At 40.9% G+C, this 13,814-nt stretch overlaps 1 protein-coding gene across 1 annotated transcript; it reads right to left on the bottom strand.

The window, feature by feature from the left end:
* Window positions 1–6,061: 6,061 nt before the first annotated feature.
* Window positions 6,062–8,805, bottom strand: LOC121939706 (urotensin-2 receptor-like). The gene is made up of 2 exons (XM_042482687.1): window positions 8,720–8,805; window positions 6,062–7,297 (listed from the first exon to the last, which is right to left on the bottom strand). The coding sequence occupies exon 2, from the start codon at window positions 7,247–7,249 to the stop codon at window positions 6,116–6,118; it is 1,134 nt and encodes a 377-aa protein (XP_042338621.1). The 5' UTR covers window positions 7,250–7,297; window positions 8,720–8,805; the 3' UTR covers window positions 6,062–6,115.
* Between the last annotated feature and the right edge of the window lie 5,009 nt (window positions 8,806–13,814).

The raw sequence follows: 13,814 nt of genomic DNA, 5'->3' as shown, positions 1-13,814 counted from the left end.
AGTAGGCTGTAGAATCTGTTCCTCTTGCAGCAGACCAGTATACCTTTTTTTTTTGTTTTTTTTACTTCTGTGTCACGTTCGGACGGGATAAGACACAACACCGAAAAAGGGGTTAGTGAACAGTAGAAAGCAGCATGGAGGCCAGTGAAAATGTTATGGCACTTACTGCTTTTTTATATGTTACTTATTCCGTCTGTTTGAGCGCTACTTCGACAGAGACGGACGGTATATGGTGGTGGCCCGTTATTGCATCTCGCTGGCAAGGGGCTGAAATAAGAGCGTTCAACCAGGTGTTGTATTTCCATCACTGCTGATAAATACCCACGACCACTGCAGAGTCATGTGACGCAAATGCTGATTGTTACCTTTCCCACTAAATACAAAAACTAGATCTTAGTGGGTGTTAGTGCATATAATATCGCCAAATTGCCCAGGCCTAGTTTTTCTTTTATATATACGCTGATGTTACAGATGTTGAAAGCTGGAAGTCATGGTTTGAAGGTAATTCTGGGATGTTTTAGTAAGACCTGAGAGTTCATCTTCTTGCAAAAACTTGTTGTGAAAGTCATAAACGCTAACGTCATATAAGGTGAGGCCATAAAGAGGAATAAGACCGTAGGCAGAAAGAGTGGAGGGGACAAGAAGTGATTGAGAGAGGGAAAACAGATGGGGAGATTGAATTTTAGAGGAGAGCAGGCGGAGGAGGAGTGCGAAGGGAATCTTTTTTGTGTATGTCTGGAGAGAATGGGAGCCTCTTATACGCCTCACAGCGTGAATTTGGCCCGGGCTGCGGGCCCGTCTCGTCTACACAGCGGGGTGCTTTCCTGAGTGGGCTGCCCAGGGGAGGGGCACCTGCAGCAGCCTCAAACACTGGTCAAGAGGAGAGGCGGGGCGAGGGGTGCCGGGATGGAAAGATGCTTGGTGGTTCCAGGAAACGGACATGTGCTGGATTCATGAAATCCTCAGGTAGAACAGAGCGACGCTCGCGAACGAAAATATTCGTCCTGGTGTTTTCCCCCCGTGAACTATAGAGTAGAGCCGCAATCTCAGGATGAAATCAAAAACTTCTGTTGCGCAGGAGAACAAAAGTTATGATTGGAGCAAGTCGGCCGGCGCTGGCAACCACCAACATAAATAACACAAAGTTTATAGATCGACCAGCCTGCCAACTGAGACAATATTTTCCATCCATTTGGTTGGCTTGACCAAACACCATGTATTTGAAGTTTATCAAACACTCAGTCATCCCCGCAGACCTGAGGGAGGACTTAATCATCTCATATATTGAGTTTTAGAACACACGGACACCCAAAACCCGTCCACGGTGCAGAATCTGAAAACTGAACAACAAGCTCTCTGTGCTTTAATATCCACACTGCTGCTAAGTGTCCTTTTTGGAAAAGTTTCATTACTGCTCAAGCTACACCCTCCATCTTTTGTCATTTTGGTATGACCCAGGGGTCCAAAAAATCACCAAGTCTCATGTGAGGGCTCACAATTTCAAATGTATTCGGAGCTGGCGCTTTGTCCGCAAGAAATTCCATTTAAATGGACAAATGTGCTGAGAGGGCCTCAGTTGTCTGTGGAAGGTGGATGGATATTACATTAACTTCACAACAGAAGCGCCTCCTGTGGTGTGACCGCACAGGGCTCCGGATAATAACTGCAGTGGGAACGTTATGCTCAGAGGTAGCCAGCACAGGTAAATGGAAACACATGGTGGGCAGTATAGACTACAGAAGGCTTCAGAAATAACGGCATCACAGTGCAGAGAAACGCACAAGCTGCCTGCAAATGCTTTTGGTATGTGTCTCCGTAACCTGTTGGTATTACCAACGCAGCTTCTGCTGCAGCCCTCGGGGGTTTCTTCTTCTCAGTTAATGGTTCTGCATGTTTGCACTTTATGTGCAAATAAATAAACCCTCTTTTTTAGTTTTCCTTACACAATTCAGGTCTCATTTAACATGGAATCACACAGAAGTTATTGCATGTCAAGTCAAAACACAGTTAAACAGTTAATAGAGCTTAATGGTCCTTCTGTATGATTTGGGTGCACAAAGAAAAACACCATTAAATTTAATTAAAAATTAAACAGTCACTGCCACTTCTTTATCTGCTCTCCCCGTACTCTGTATCAACATTTCATCCAGGCCTGAAATATTTTTCAGAATCGCTTCTCTTGGAGGGCGGTAGTGCAGATTTAAAACGTGTTGATTTGAAGTTTTATTTTTGTATTAATAATACACAGCAGTTGATTTGTTTTGTATAAACTTGTCTTGGGTTTTCTGCAGTGCAAATTTAAATGAATTTTAAATCTAAATGTAAAGAAAAAAGCCTCCTCATGAAATTGTTTAATGGAACAATTTGGCCAATTTAGGCTCATGTTTTATTAATGGTTGATTTATTCATGGGTTTGTTTACTCATTCGTAAAGAGGTTTGCACTATTTGAGGGAAAGATGCAAACATGCTGTAAACTTTAGAAAGGATTGAAACAGATTTTTTTTTTAAAGAGAGAGAAAATCAAATATCACAATATTTTTAACCAAATTCCTCAATATCACTTTTGTGATGATATCGTACGGTTGACTATAAATGCTTTACACAATGAGCTTTTTTAACAATTAACCATCAGTAATGTTGATATCGTGGGTGAATGCAAACAATAGAGAAGTTCCAACTGTTACCAGGACAGTCTGGTAAGTTCAGGAAATTACAGCTTTATTATATAACGATATCCAAAATCTAAGACGATATCCATTCTTATATCACAATATCAATATCATATCTATATTTTGCCTCAGCCCTACATCTGCTGTAAGTTACACTGTGCCAATGTTATTCTTACAGTTCTACAATATGTCAAATTTAGGGCTGCAGCTAACGATTATTTTTACTGTCAATCTGTTGATTATTTTCTGTTGCAATTCTGATCAGTGGTTCTATAAACCCAAAATTATGTCCACAAATAATTTGTTTTGTCCACAACTTAAAGATATTCTGTTTACTCTCATAGAGGAGTAAAGAAACCTGAGAATATTCATATTTAAGAAACTTGAATTTAGAAAATTTATTTATTTTTTCTCATAAAAAATATGGAAACCAATGAATTTATTATCAAATTAGTCGCTGATTAATTTAATAGTGGACGACTTATCGATGATTCATTGCAGCTCTTCTCAAATCTGTCCTGACCTTTTATTCTGAAGCTGCTGCCTGTATTTTAGTGAACATTTTTCCTTAATCCTCGGCTGTCCCTTTTTAAAGCCTTTTAATTTTCAATAGAAATAAGCAGAATAAAGCAGGAAATTAACAAATAATGTAGAAATATTGGAGATGATGTAACAATAGTCCCCTGTTGGACTTGGAACCGGGGCCCTTACAATCACATGGCCAGCATCTCTGACCCCTCGACCTCAAAGACGCCCCCCCCCAAAATAACACCATGTTTCTGACCAGAGCGCCATGCTTGTATGATACCACCCCGCCCCCTTTTTCCTCACTCCCTTTCTGTTAAACAACAATATTTGCTCATCTGCGTCAAAGAGCAGCAGGGTCTGCGATACAGCACAGTGCAGCCTTTGAGTCAGACAGACAGAGACGGGCCGCTGCTACAGGGAGACACGCAGACACCAGCCAGCGAGTGTATACACAAGAACGGGGAAGACCTTCCAGAGTCACTGACATGCTGACACAGACACACAAACAAAAGTATGAACACAACTCAAGGAATTTTCTCCGCTAGGAATCATTGTCTTTTTGTTTTTTTTAAGCGTACGCACCTTTAACACCTGCTTCTTCTGCCACTATTGAATTGTTTTCCAGTTTTTTTGAGTAAACTTCAGTTATGTTTTTTTTTTGCATGACCAGAATAGTTACTTTCTCCCCCTTTTCACCCCAGTTAAAGATCCAATCACACAGTGAAATACACAAAGCATACTCTTTATTCAAGGCTATATATTATGTAATCATTATAAACATCATCAACACACGCTGACGCCATGCAGAGCGATGCATGATTCAAAAATAATAAGTACATTTTCAAACCCAACATGCAGGTCATGATTATAAAAAAGTCAGTTGTTTTGGATATTTTAGGGTTCAGGGGAAGCAAACAAAAGACTGTTGACTCGTTCAAACATAATTCATTAAGTCAATAAACAATGCCTCAGAAAAATGTCCCGACGTGGGCCCAACCAGATACAGCCGGTTGTTCAAAAACAAACATTTTCTTTGATAGTTCTTGGAAAACAAGCAGAAGTGCATCAGGGTTTTTACTGGAAATGCTCATGTATGCGCAAAATACGGCATAAACTCTACTCTCCTCATAATACTGTAAACAGTACAGGTTCTCTGCTGACTGTATGCATCATTCCTCTCCATTAATTTGATTTTTGATTTGATTTTATAGGAATTTAAAAGCACACAGTGTAAAAAGAAACTAATTTTTTTTAGCTTAAAGAAGTTAGAGACGAAGCTGCCTTAAAATTTGAAGTTTCTTGAATTTGGGAAGACAAGTTGAGGTAATTTTTATAATGTCAACTTGTCTTCTCAAATTCAGTCAAATAAAAAAAATGGCAGCCTGGACACTAACTTTTTTAACTTCAACAAATAATCTCGTTTTACAGTGCAATGACTCAAATGAGTATCATGGCAACAAAATGGCAACAAAATCCCAGAAGACAGCACAAGTTATACAACTACAGCTTTGGATTTTTAGAAAACGTCTGATTCAGTTTTTACTGCATCTGTTTCACTGAGACAGAGAGGGTGATTTGTTGTCTTATTTTTGTGGTGACATCACTGTTTCCTGTAGTGTTTAACAGCCAATCAAAATGCTCAAACCACAAAGAAGCCAAAGACTTGATTGATTTGAGATATTGTTGTTTTGTTTTTTTTAACAATTTTTTTTTTATTTGATTTGGGTTAATGACTGTTGTAACTGCTCATTTTAAAAAATGCCATTGTATTGATTTACCATAGACACAAATTTTATCCATGGTGACGGACACTATCATTAACAGGATACTTTGCAGATTTTCGTGTGTGGAGATGAACTGTGGTAAACTTCCCTCAGTCTAATCATAGCCTACATATCCCCCCAAATGATGGTATTTTCCTGGCTCTCGCGCTGTTGCTCGACCTACAGGCTGTAATTCTGAATTTTTGTATTGCCCACCACCCTGCTGCTGCAGCAGAAACAAAGAGTATACAGCCGATCAAGAGAGTTACCCGCCCCTCTCTGTCAAACTAAGACTGAAATACGATCAGACAATAAAATTAGGCAGTGCTGATCGAATATAAATCAAGATTCTGTTGCTGTACTGCCTGTTTCTTTCCTAATATGATTGATGTGTTTAGCTGTAATAGCAAGACTTTGGGAACAGGAAGTGGGCGCCACACTGCGTCATGCACAGTGAACGCAGCGGCTGAAAAAATGGAGAACAATCGGTCAAACTAAGCAGAGCTGATAAAATATAAACCAAGATTTTGTTACAAAGTTGCCTATTTCTCACCTCAGATGTTTTTAAAAACATGTTTGAGCTTTCTGTTTAACTGTAATACGAGATCCGCCGCCATTGTTTGTGATGTCATCCATCAGCAGGAGCAATGCATTCTGGTAGTTGTAGGTTTTCTACTTATTAAGCAAGTGTCCCTTTTCTCTGTTTTCTCTGATCATGTAGCACAAATTTCAAAGCATTTGTGTCTTTCTTCACAGAGACGGCCTAGTTTAATGTGAAGACTCTCTTTATATCATTGAAATACTGAAAAAAAATCTAAAATCAAATTATCGATATGTAAACTTGGCAATAAAAGGAACACTTTTTGATATGACCACTTAAGTTTGGGAAAGATTTTTAGTTCAAGCGTTAATTAGATGACACGTCTTACAGAGATTGTCTTTTTGATTGTCTCTGAACAGGAAGCTCTGTCACAACGCATTTATACAAAGTGCTATCATTAGCTTAGCATTGTTCTCTGACCTTAGTTTGCAGGCAAAGTCTAAATCGATGATCTTTGGTGCCTATTATAGAAATCATGAAACGTTCATATACAGTACCTTTTCACACATATATGTACACACTAACATTGTCTCGACTGTTGGAGACAGAAACACTACTGCAGCGGACTGCTCTTGCGGCTGAGCTGATTTGCTGATGTCAGCGTCTGCCGGCTGCGTTTTCGTTTTCCAGTCAATAGTGTGTAAAAGAACGGATTCACGCAAGAGTTTCCATATGTCAGTCCTGTGAGGATACGATTCACTGTCACCTGCGTCCCCACTGGAACTGTCCGCAGCAGGTCGGGCTGGTAGAGAGGCAGCAGCTGCCAGATCCAAAAAGGGAGGAAGCAGGCCCAGAAGGCCAGGACGATACCCAGGATGAGGAGCAGGACTTTGGGTTTGGGGGCTCGGGGAGCAGTGCTGCTCCCGCTGGCCCAAGCCGGCCTGGTCTGAGACACCCAGTAAAGGCGACCGAGAGTTGCATAAAGTGCTCCGATGGCCAGCCCGGGACCAAGAATGCTGGTGCAGAAGAGCACGCTCAGGTACGCTTTGGAGCTCTGCTCGTCCCACGCGGGCACACACAGCTGGCCCTCCTGGTTCTCCCCATCCTCCAGGTGCAGCGTGATCATCATGGGCAGACTGAGAGCCACAGCCAGGCCCCAGGCCAGGCCCACTCGCAGCAGGCCAGAGGAGTTAGAAGAGGAGGTGTGCAGAGGATGGGCCACAGCTCGGTAGCGGTCCAGACTCATGATGGTGAGAGTGAAGATAGAGGCGTGCATGGTGAGGAGGTCGAGGCTCAGGAGGAGGCGGCAGCCGAGCTCACCGAAGGCCCAGCCGGACGCCAGGCTATCGTACACGATGAAGGGGGCGGTGAAAAGGTAGAGCAGATCAGCGAGAGCGAGGCTCAGCACCTGGAGGTAGAGAGAGGAGGAGGGGGAGGAAGAGGAGATGGGAGAGGAGGAAGGGGAGGAGGAGTTGGCGAGGCAGGATGGTACGGGTACTGTCATTAGGCAGCAGGTTGGTCCTGCTCGTCTTCTCCTGCTTCTCCTGCGCCTCAGGAGGAGGCCCAGAGTGTACAGATTTCCTGTGATGCCCAGCAAGGAGAGGAGGGAGAGGAAGGAGCAGAAGAGAGCTGTGGACGCCACGCTGGGTGACGGAGAGACGGAGGGAGAGGAGGAGGGAGCAGAGAAATTGGGGATGATAGGGAAGGTGTATGGGGAGGGTGGGGGCAAAGAGCCTGAGAGCTCCATGATGTGAATTGTTAAAAGTTTTGAAAATTTGCAGTCAGTGAATATTGTCTTTTAAAGTGCAAAGAGAAAGATGTGGAGATAGAGAGAAGGGAGGTGGGGTGGGTCAAAAGTAAGAACAAAAAGATATTTTGTTAGTTTCATCAATACTTTTCTCTTCTTCTTTGTAGATTTTTTATTTGTTAAATAAGCAAAGCAAAGCTAAAACTGATGTGGATCTCTGAGGGATTTTAACGTGAATCATGACACCAGATAAAGAAAATAAAGTCATATAAACATGTAGCCGAAATGAAAATGTCAGCAAAACCAGGATGGTTTATGTTTTAGCAGAAACCTGCTCCGGTTGGCACAGCCTTTACAGTTTTATAGTTTCACAGGGAGCCAGGCGAGGCTGTCATGGTTTTAGTAAAATAATTGGATTTTCAGAGGAGGAGGGCTCCAACTGAAGGCTGTAAATCTTCAAACCTCAGAAGCCTGTTCCTCCTGGAGGTCAGCATTTGGACAACAATTAGGATAATTGAGAAACACTGAAGAGTGACTTTTTTTCCCGTGTAAACAAATCTTAAATGGTTATGTTTTAGTTTATATATCTGGGTTCATGTTGTGCGTATTTGCGCACCGGTGGTTTGGATGTGGAGCGGTGCGTGAAAATCTGCCGAGTCAGTGGATGGTACAACGAGGCGGACGGACAAGTTTTAACTTTATTTTCTATATTTTAATTTCAAAGGAAACTCACATTTTTGACAGTTTCCGTTTGCCCCAGAAGATGACAGCGGGATTGTATCTTACGATGCCTTTTTGTGATATGATTTTGTCAGTTTTGAGACATGCTTCATACTTTTAGACGATGACTGATGATTTTCTGCAGAAATGCAATCAGAGAGATCAAAGCAGACGCGGGGTGCCTGACAGAAACGGCCTTTTTGACACATGGTGACCCGGCCTGCACCGGGGTTAAGAGCTACTGTTGAACTGCGGAGGAGCAGCCGAACCCCCGCGGAGTCGCGCGCCTCCATACGTTACCGGCTCTCTTTAAATAACAGCTGTGCTAGAGGCCCATTCAGGACAGGGCATTAACATTAAATCAGATTGTCTTTAAACTGCTAAATGCAACTGTTTGCATGCATTTTTATTGAATATTTTCCTTAAAAAAAACCTTGCAACCCAAGAGCTACATAAATCCACAGGAAAGCCGATTCAGCATAAATTTGGCTAGACCGCGCTGTAAGCAATAAACAGTTTTAGGCGATTAGAAATAGAATAGTTTCACGCTGTAAATACTGCGATTCGTTATTCATATTTTAATGCATGAGAAACACTTTATTGTTTCATATCGGCCTATGTTTTGGCCCTAATCGGCGCTAAAGAAAAACCTGCAATATAGACAATAATCCATATTTCTATAGATCTAATCACATGCATGACCGCACAATAATCTTTTATTTTTATTGTCATTATTTTATAAAAACTTACCTAAAAGAGTTTGATTCCAGGCGCTGTAAAAATAACATCCCATGGATTTGTTTGGTGGAAAAACTCAGTTCCCATTTTGAAAGATCCTCTGAATTCTTGAGTCTTTAGATGAGGATTATTTATCTGCATCAGGAGGAGAATATATGGTGACATTCAGCCTGCAAACTTCTCTGCTGTCTGCCCTGCTCACTGCAGTCTTTCATGTGTCTGCGTGAAGGGGGAGAGGAGTGTGTGTGAGTGGAAAGGGGGTGGGATGTGGTGCTGAGTGAGGGGTAATGAATATTAATATGAACAGGGGTCCAGGGAGACCCCAAGTTTACATTCATTTAGTACAGAGCAGCAACAGAATATATGACAATGACCTCCCTAATCATGTATTTCACTCTTCAGCAATTGATGTAGGGAGCAATAACAGGAAGAGTCTATTTTGCCATTTTAAATGAGGTTTGCGGTTGAAATCAGCTTGTCATTAAAATAATACAGAATCAATGTTAAAGGCATTTAAAACTTATCATAATTACAGCCCCTTTCCATTGCTTTAATTTATGACCACTGCTCAGCCCGCAGCTGCTCTGACTAGCGGCAGAAGAATTTAACATGCAGATAAAGCTAATATTAGTGTGTGTTTTTAAATTCTTATAGTTTATAGCCATGTTTGAGGGGATTTACAGTAAGTTTGATCACACTTTGATGACTCTGTAATGGTTATAATACCTTTGAGCCAGGCATAAATCTCCCAGTGAACTCACTTCCACCAAAGTCAAGCCCATAAATGGTATTGTAACATCATTTTTTTGGCAAATAATCCATTGCTGTATAAGTCAAAGACATGGCCACTGCCATTTAAAATTTATTATGATGGATTTACAAAACTTTGCTTTATTCAGTAACAACACTGTTAATGTACTTTTATGTATACTTTAAAGAATGTAAAAGATAAACTATAGAATACATAAGTAAATGAAAGTCTTTTTTTTAAATGACTTCTATTGCTTCTTTTTTAGTCGCTCAGCAATAAGGTAAACCTTGTTGTTATTGCCAGTGGCATTAAAATCAAAATGACGTGTTTATGGTCGTCCATAATGCAGATCCAAATGGCGATTTAAAGAATCACACTCTGAGCTCCTGTGACCCTTGATAATAGTGCGAAAGTGGATAAAGGGCCATTTAAAGGGAAAGTTCACCTATTTTCAAAAGCTATGTTTGTTCTTCCTGTGGTCAAAAACATTCAAATAGTATTAGCACACATGAACAAATCTGAAATTCATAACCTAGAGAACTGTAATTTAAATTTCTGTTGTTGTGGTGTATAAAGTATAGAGCTGCTCCGTAGACAGTGAATGGGGAAAGATGTTGTAGATAACCCTCAGAGCACACAGGTGAGTTTTGTGAGTTTATGGGTGTTTTTTCTCTTTCATAACTGAGAACGATTGATGAATTACCGTTACATTGCGCTAATTACAATTACTTCTGGGTAGACAACTGGCAATTGATTTCAGCTGCGTCCACGACAGCAGTCTCCCATTCATTGACTGCGGTTATATGGACACGATTAATCTGTTTCTGAGGCTTATTCTGGTTATGATCATATTTGGGATATGGTGTTTATATGAGGACAGAGAAATTGAGTTATTCACATCCGCGTATACATCTCCGTTTCTTTCAGAGCACTTCGCCCAAGCTTTGTCTCTCATAAACAGAATTTGCCGTTTACATGCTTAAACACATAAACAGAGTACTCCAAAAACCGGATCATAAACGGGTTATTCATGTCGTTGTAAACGCTCTGATTTTCTATGAAGCAGTTCCAGATTTTTACCCTATGACATCACAGTTTTGAGACATATTTTTATGGTTTCTAGCTTTGGGAGAGAGAAGCGCATGTTCACAAATACTGACTTTCCTCAGCCTTTATTTGGTATTCCCCTTAATGGGTTAAAACCTGAACGGTTCTATCAGTAAAAGAATAACACGTGATCTGTGGTTCCCTTTTGGACTCTGGAGTGTTTTTCTTTAATCTACAACCTAAATTCTTGATAAACACAAAGAGTGGGTCAGGGAATATTTATTGGATTAGTGGTAATAGAAACCACCTCTGTCACCCGAAGGTCGTGAGGTTACTCCCCCGTAAGAGAAACAGGTCAGTCAAGAGCCATGGCAGATTGTCTTGGACATGACCTTGTGTGTACAGAGATCTCGATTTCTGTTTGATACCCGAAAAATGTAAGCACGAATATGAAACTGCACCGTTTAGTCTAACAGTGAGATTGAGTTTGACTCTGCAGAGTTTAGACTCTCTGTGGGACGGGCAGAGAGACGAACGGACCGAGCCAGCATATCACTGGTTTGCTGTCCTTTCATGACGCACTGCAATAACTAATGCACTTCAACTTTGACCCAATGTCAATACCACATCAGCTCATGTTCAAACACAAGGCGCCTCGCACCCCCACCGGGGATTTATACGATGATTTGGTGTTTAAATTATAGAGGAAATTAATTATCCAGCACACTTGCCTGTATCAACATTTTTCCATGTCAGAGAAAAGTCTAACTGGTAGATCTAATAAGTGCTCTGACTTAAAGCTCTGACAACATAAACGGGTCTTTCAGCAGTTATCAAAAGCAACTTACAGTTGCCTGTTATCCGCCGAGTTGTTTTTGGCCCGGCCGTCGTCAAACCCACAGCTGCGGTTTGCCAGCTTCAAGGGGCTGAACAACTTGGAAATGATTCAGTTGTGACTAGCCAGTAAAATGTGTCGGCTGTACGCCTCATGTTGGTGGCGGGGAGTCCACGTTGTCTGCTTCATACATGTGCTGGCGTACATAAGATAGACAGAGACAGGCTGTAAAGATGAGAGAGGGACGGGTGGAAGGGGGGGACATACCTATCCCCACGGGGTGTGAGGAATTTGAACAAATACCTGGCACAGGCATGCCAAAATAGGAGAGGGGGGAGAGGAGCGTGGAGGTATTAGGAGCCGAGGCTCCCTCGCACAAGGACACAGACAGGTAGAACAACTTATTAGATGGAAATTGAGAGGGAGGCTTTAGTGCCAAGGTGGCAAAAAAAGATTTGATGAAGTGATATCAGGTGCTCTGTACGTCTCACATTTATAGGAGTGGAAAAAAGGAGAAACAGTATGTACCGTGACATTTGGGAACGGATATTGCTTAACTTTAACATGGAAAAACAGGAGTGGAGTGGAACAGAGACTGAAAGAAGTCTGAGCGCTGTGCTGTTTATTTGTCTTTGTCAGAACACATCAATCTCAGTCCGTGCAGACACTTTATATAATTTCTAATTACATTTACCTGAGCTATGGGCTTTGTTGTGGCGCTCTGACCTGCACTGCTTGTGTTTTCCCACTTAATTATTCTGCATCCATCTTTAGTATGCAAATATAGGAGATGAAAGCATAGAAAAATTACTCATTCACTTTCCTGTGGTGATTATGAATGACTTTTAAAATGAGGACATAGTCGGTGATTATACTTGTATTCAAAAGGATCGGCTGTGTAGTTTATTAATTGCCAACATGATAAACTGTATTGCTATAACAGTATTGGTGGTTTATTTGATTAATTCAATTTTTTGTTTGCATTTTAGGTTGTTAAATGAGTATTTCCTGCCAATAGTCTGCCCTTAAGTGCAGTATGGTTAATTTTGTGTATGTAGTCATTTTTTAAAAATATAACCAGGCTTATAACTGATTATATCACTGACTGTAACTATTATTTACGGTTCTGTATGCAAGGCTGTAGGTTTTATTTCAACATTGCAGGGACACATGAAATGGTACGTTTGAGTCACCTCCAACAGAAAGATTTTCAGCATTAAAAACCTAATTTCCTGCACTCTGGTGAAAGTATGTGCACACATTTGTACCTTTTCTGCATCAATTTATGGTGTAATTGTCCTTAATTTTGTCAAAATAAAAGTCCCCTGTTTTTAAGTTTTTCCTGGAGGTCAAATGCACATGTTCTTTCTATAGAAAGTATATGCCTATGTCTGTATGTGACATTCAGACCATTATTACCTGCAAAACACTGTCTGCTATGTAAAGGTATAGTGGTGTGTGAGACATCTTGAGCAGAGAATGAAATCATGCTATGTCTGTGTGTGTTGTAATTGGAGCTTCTCTGTGGTTTGTTGTGGTAATCTGATCAGGCTGCATGTGACTGGCACTGACTGTGCCTCCAATTTGCACTATGCTCATACAGTGGTTATCGTCAGTATCGGGATGGCGTCATTTTGGAAGCATAGCATCCACCCTCGAGTTCCTGATTAACCATGTTAGCTCTGTTTATGGAGTTAGCACCATTGGCTGCTAGCTGCAAACCCAGCCACCTCCGTGTTGTGTGCCGACAACTCATACGCTCTGAATTTAGAGCCCCTTTAATATTTGTTTGCTAAGATATCATCAGCAGAAAAACGCATACATCCCAGAATCCAATGAAGTGGGTGCTTGATAGATGAAATATCATGCAGAGAAGAAACAAATAGATCTGCACATAAGTAGCTTCAGTTTAAAGGATTTCGAGTCGACATTTTGGTGATTTTTTCATTAGTGTGAGGAAGAGCTCACAAAAGACATCACAGCTTTAAAAGCCTTTCAACAGGAGCTACTTGGTGTGACGATCTGTGTGTTTCTACTCTGCAAAATATAATCAGCCCCATCAGATATTCACTACATACAGGGACTATAAATATCTATTGGCAATTAACTTCTGATTATTTTCTTTATTATTTGTTTAGTTTATAACATGTAAGAAAATAGTTTTTAAAAAACCCAATATCCATTTACAATTGTCAAAACAACAGTCTAAAACCCTCAATTACTCTGTTTACTTTGACAAAACACACATAGCCGAAGCATTCCTGCTTGGAAAATGACTTTGACAATGACAGTTATTTTTCTGTTGATCAACTAATCAATGAATCAATTCAGCCTCGTTATATAGACAGCAGCAGCTGCAGTATCGCAGTTGAAACCTGTAACAACGTGACTATGACAGTGAATGGATTACACCGGAGTCTAATTGGCGCATTTCATTATACTAATTGTGTTCTTGTCAGATAGAAATGTTTTAT

The sequence above is a fragment of the Plectropomus leopardus genome, unplaced genomic scaffold (assembly GCF_008729295.1).
Source record: "Plectropomus leopardus isolate mb unplaced genomic scaffold, YSFRI_Pleo_2.0 unplaced_scaffold57, whole genome shotgun sequence".
NCBI lineage: Eukaryota > Metazoa > Chordata > Actinopteri > Perciformes > Serranidae > Plectropomus > Plectropomus leopardus.
This window is presented reverse-complemented; position numbering and strand designations above follow the sequence as displayed.

Coding starts and splice junctions, on each gene's coding strand:
- LOC121939706 (XM_042482687.1), bottom strand. CDS start 7,249: ATGGAGCTCTCAGGCTCTTTGCCCCCACCCTCCCCATACACCTTCCCT.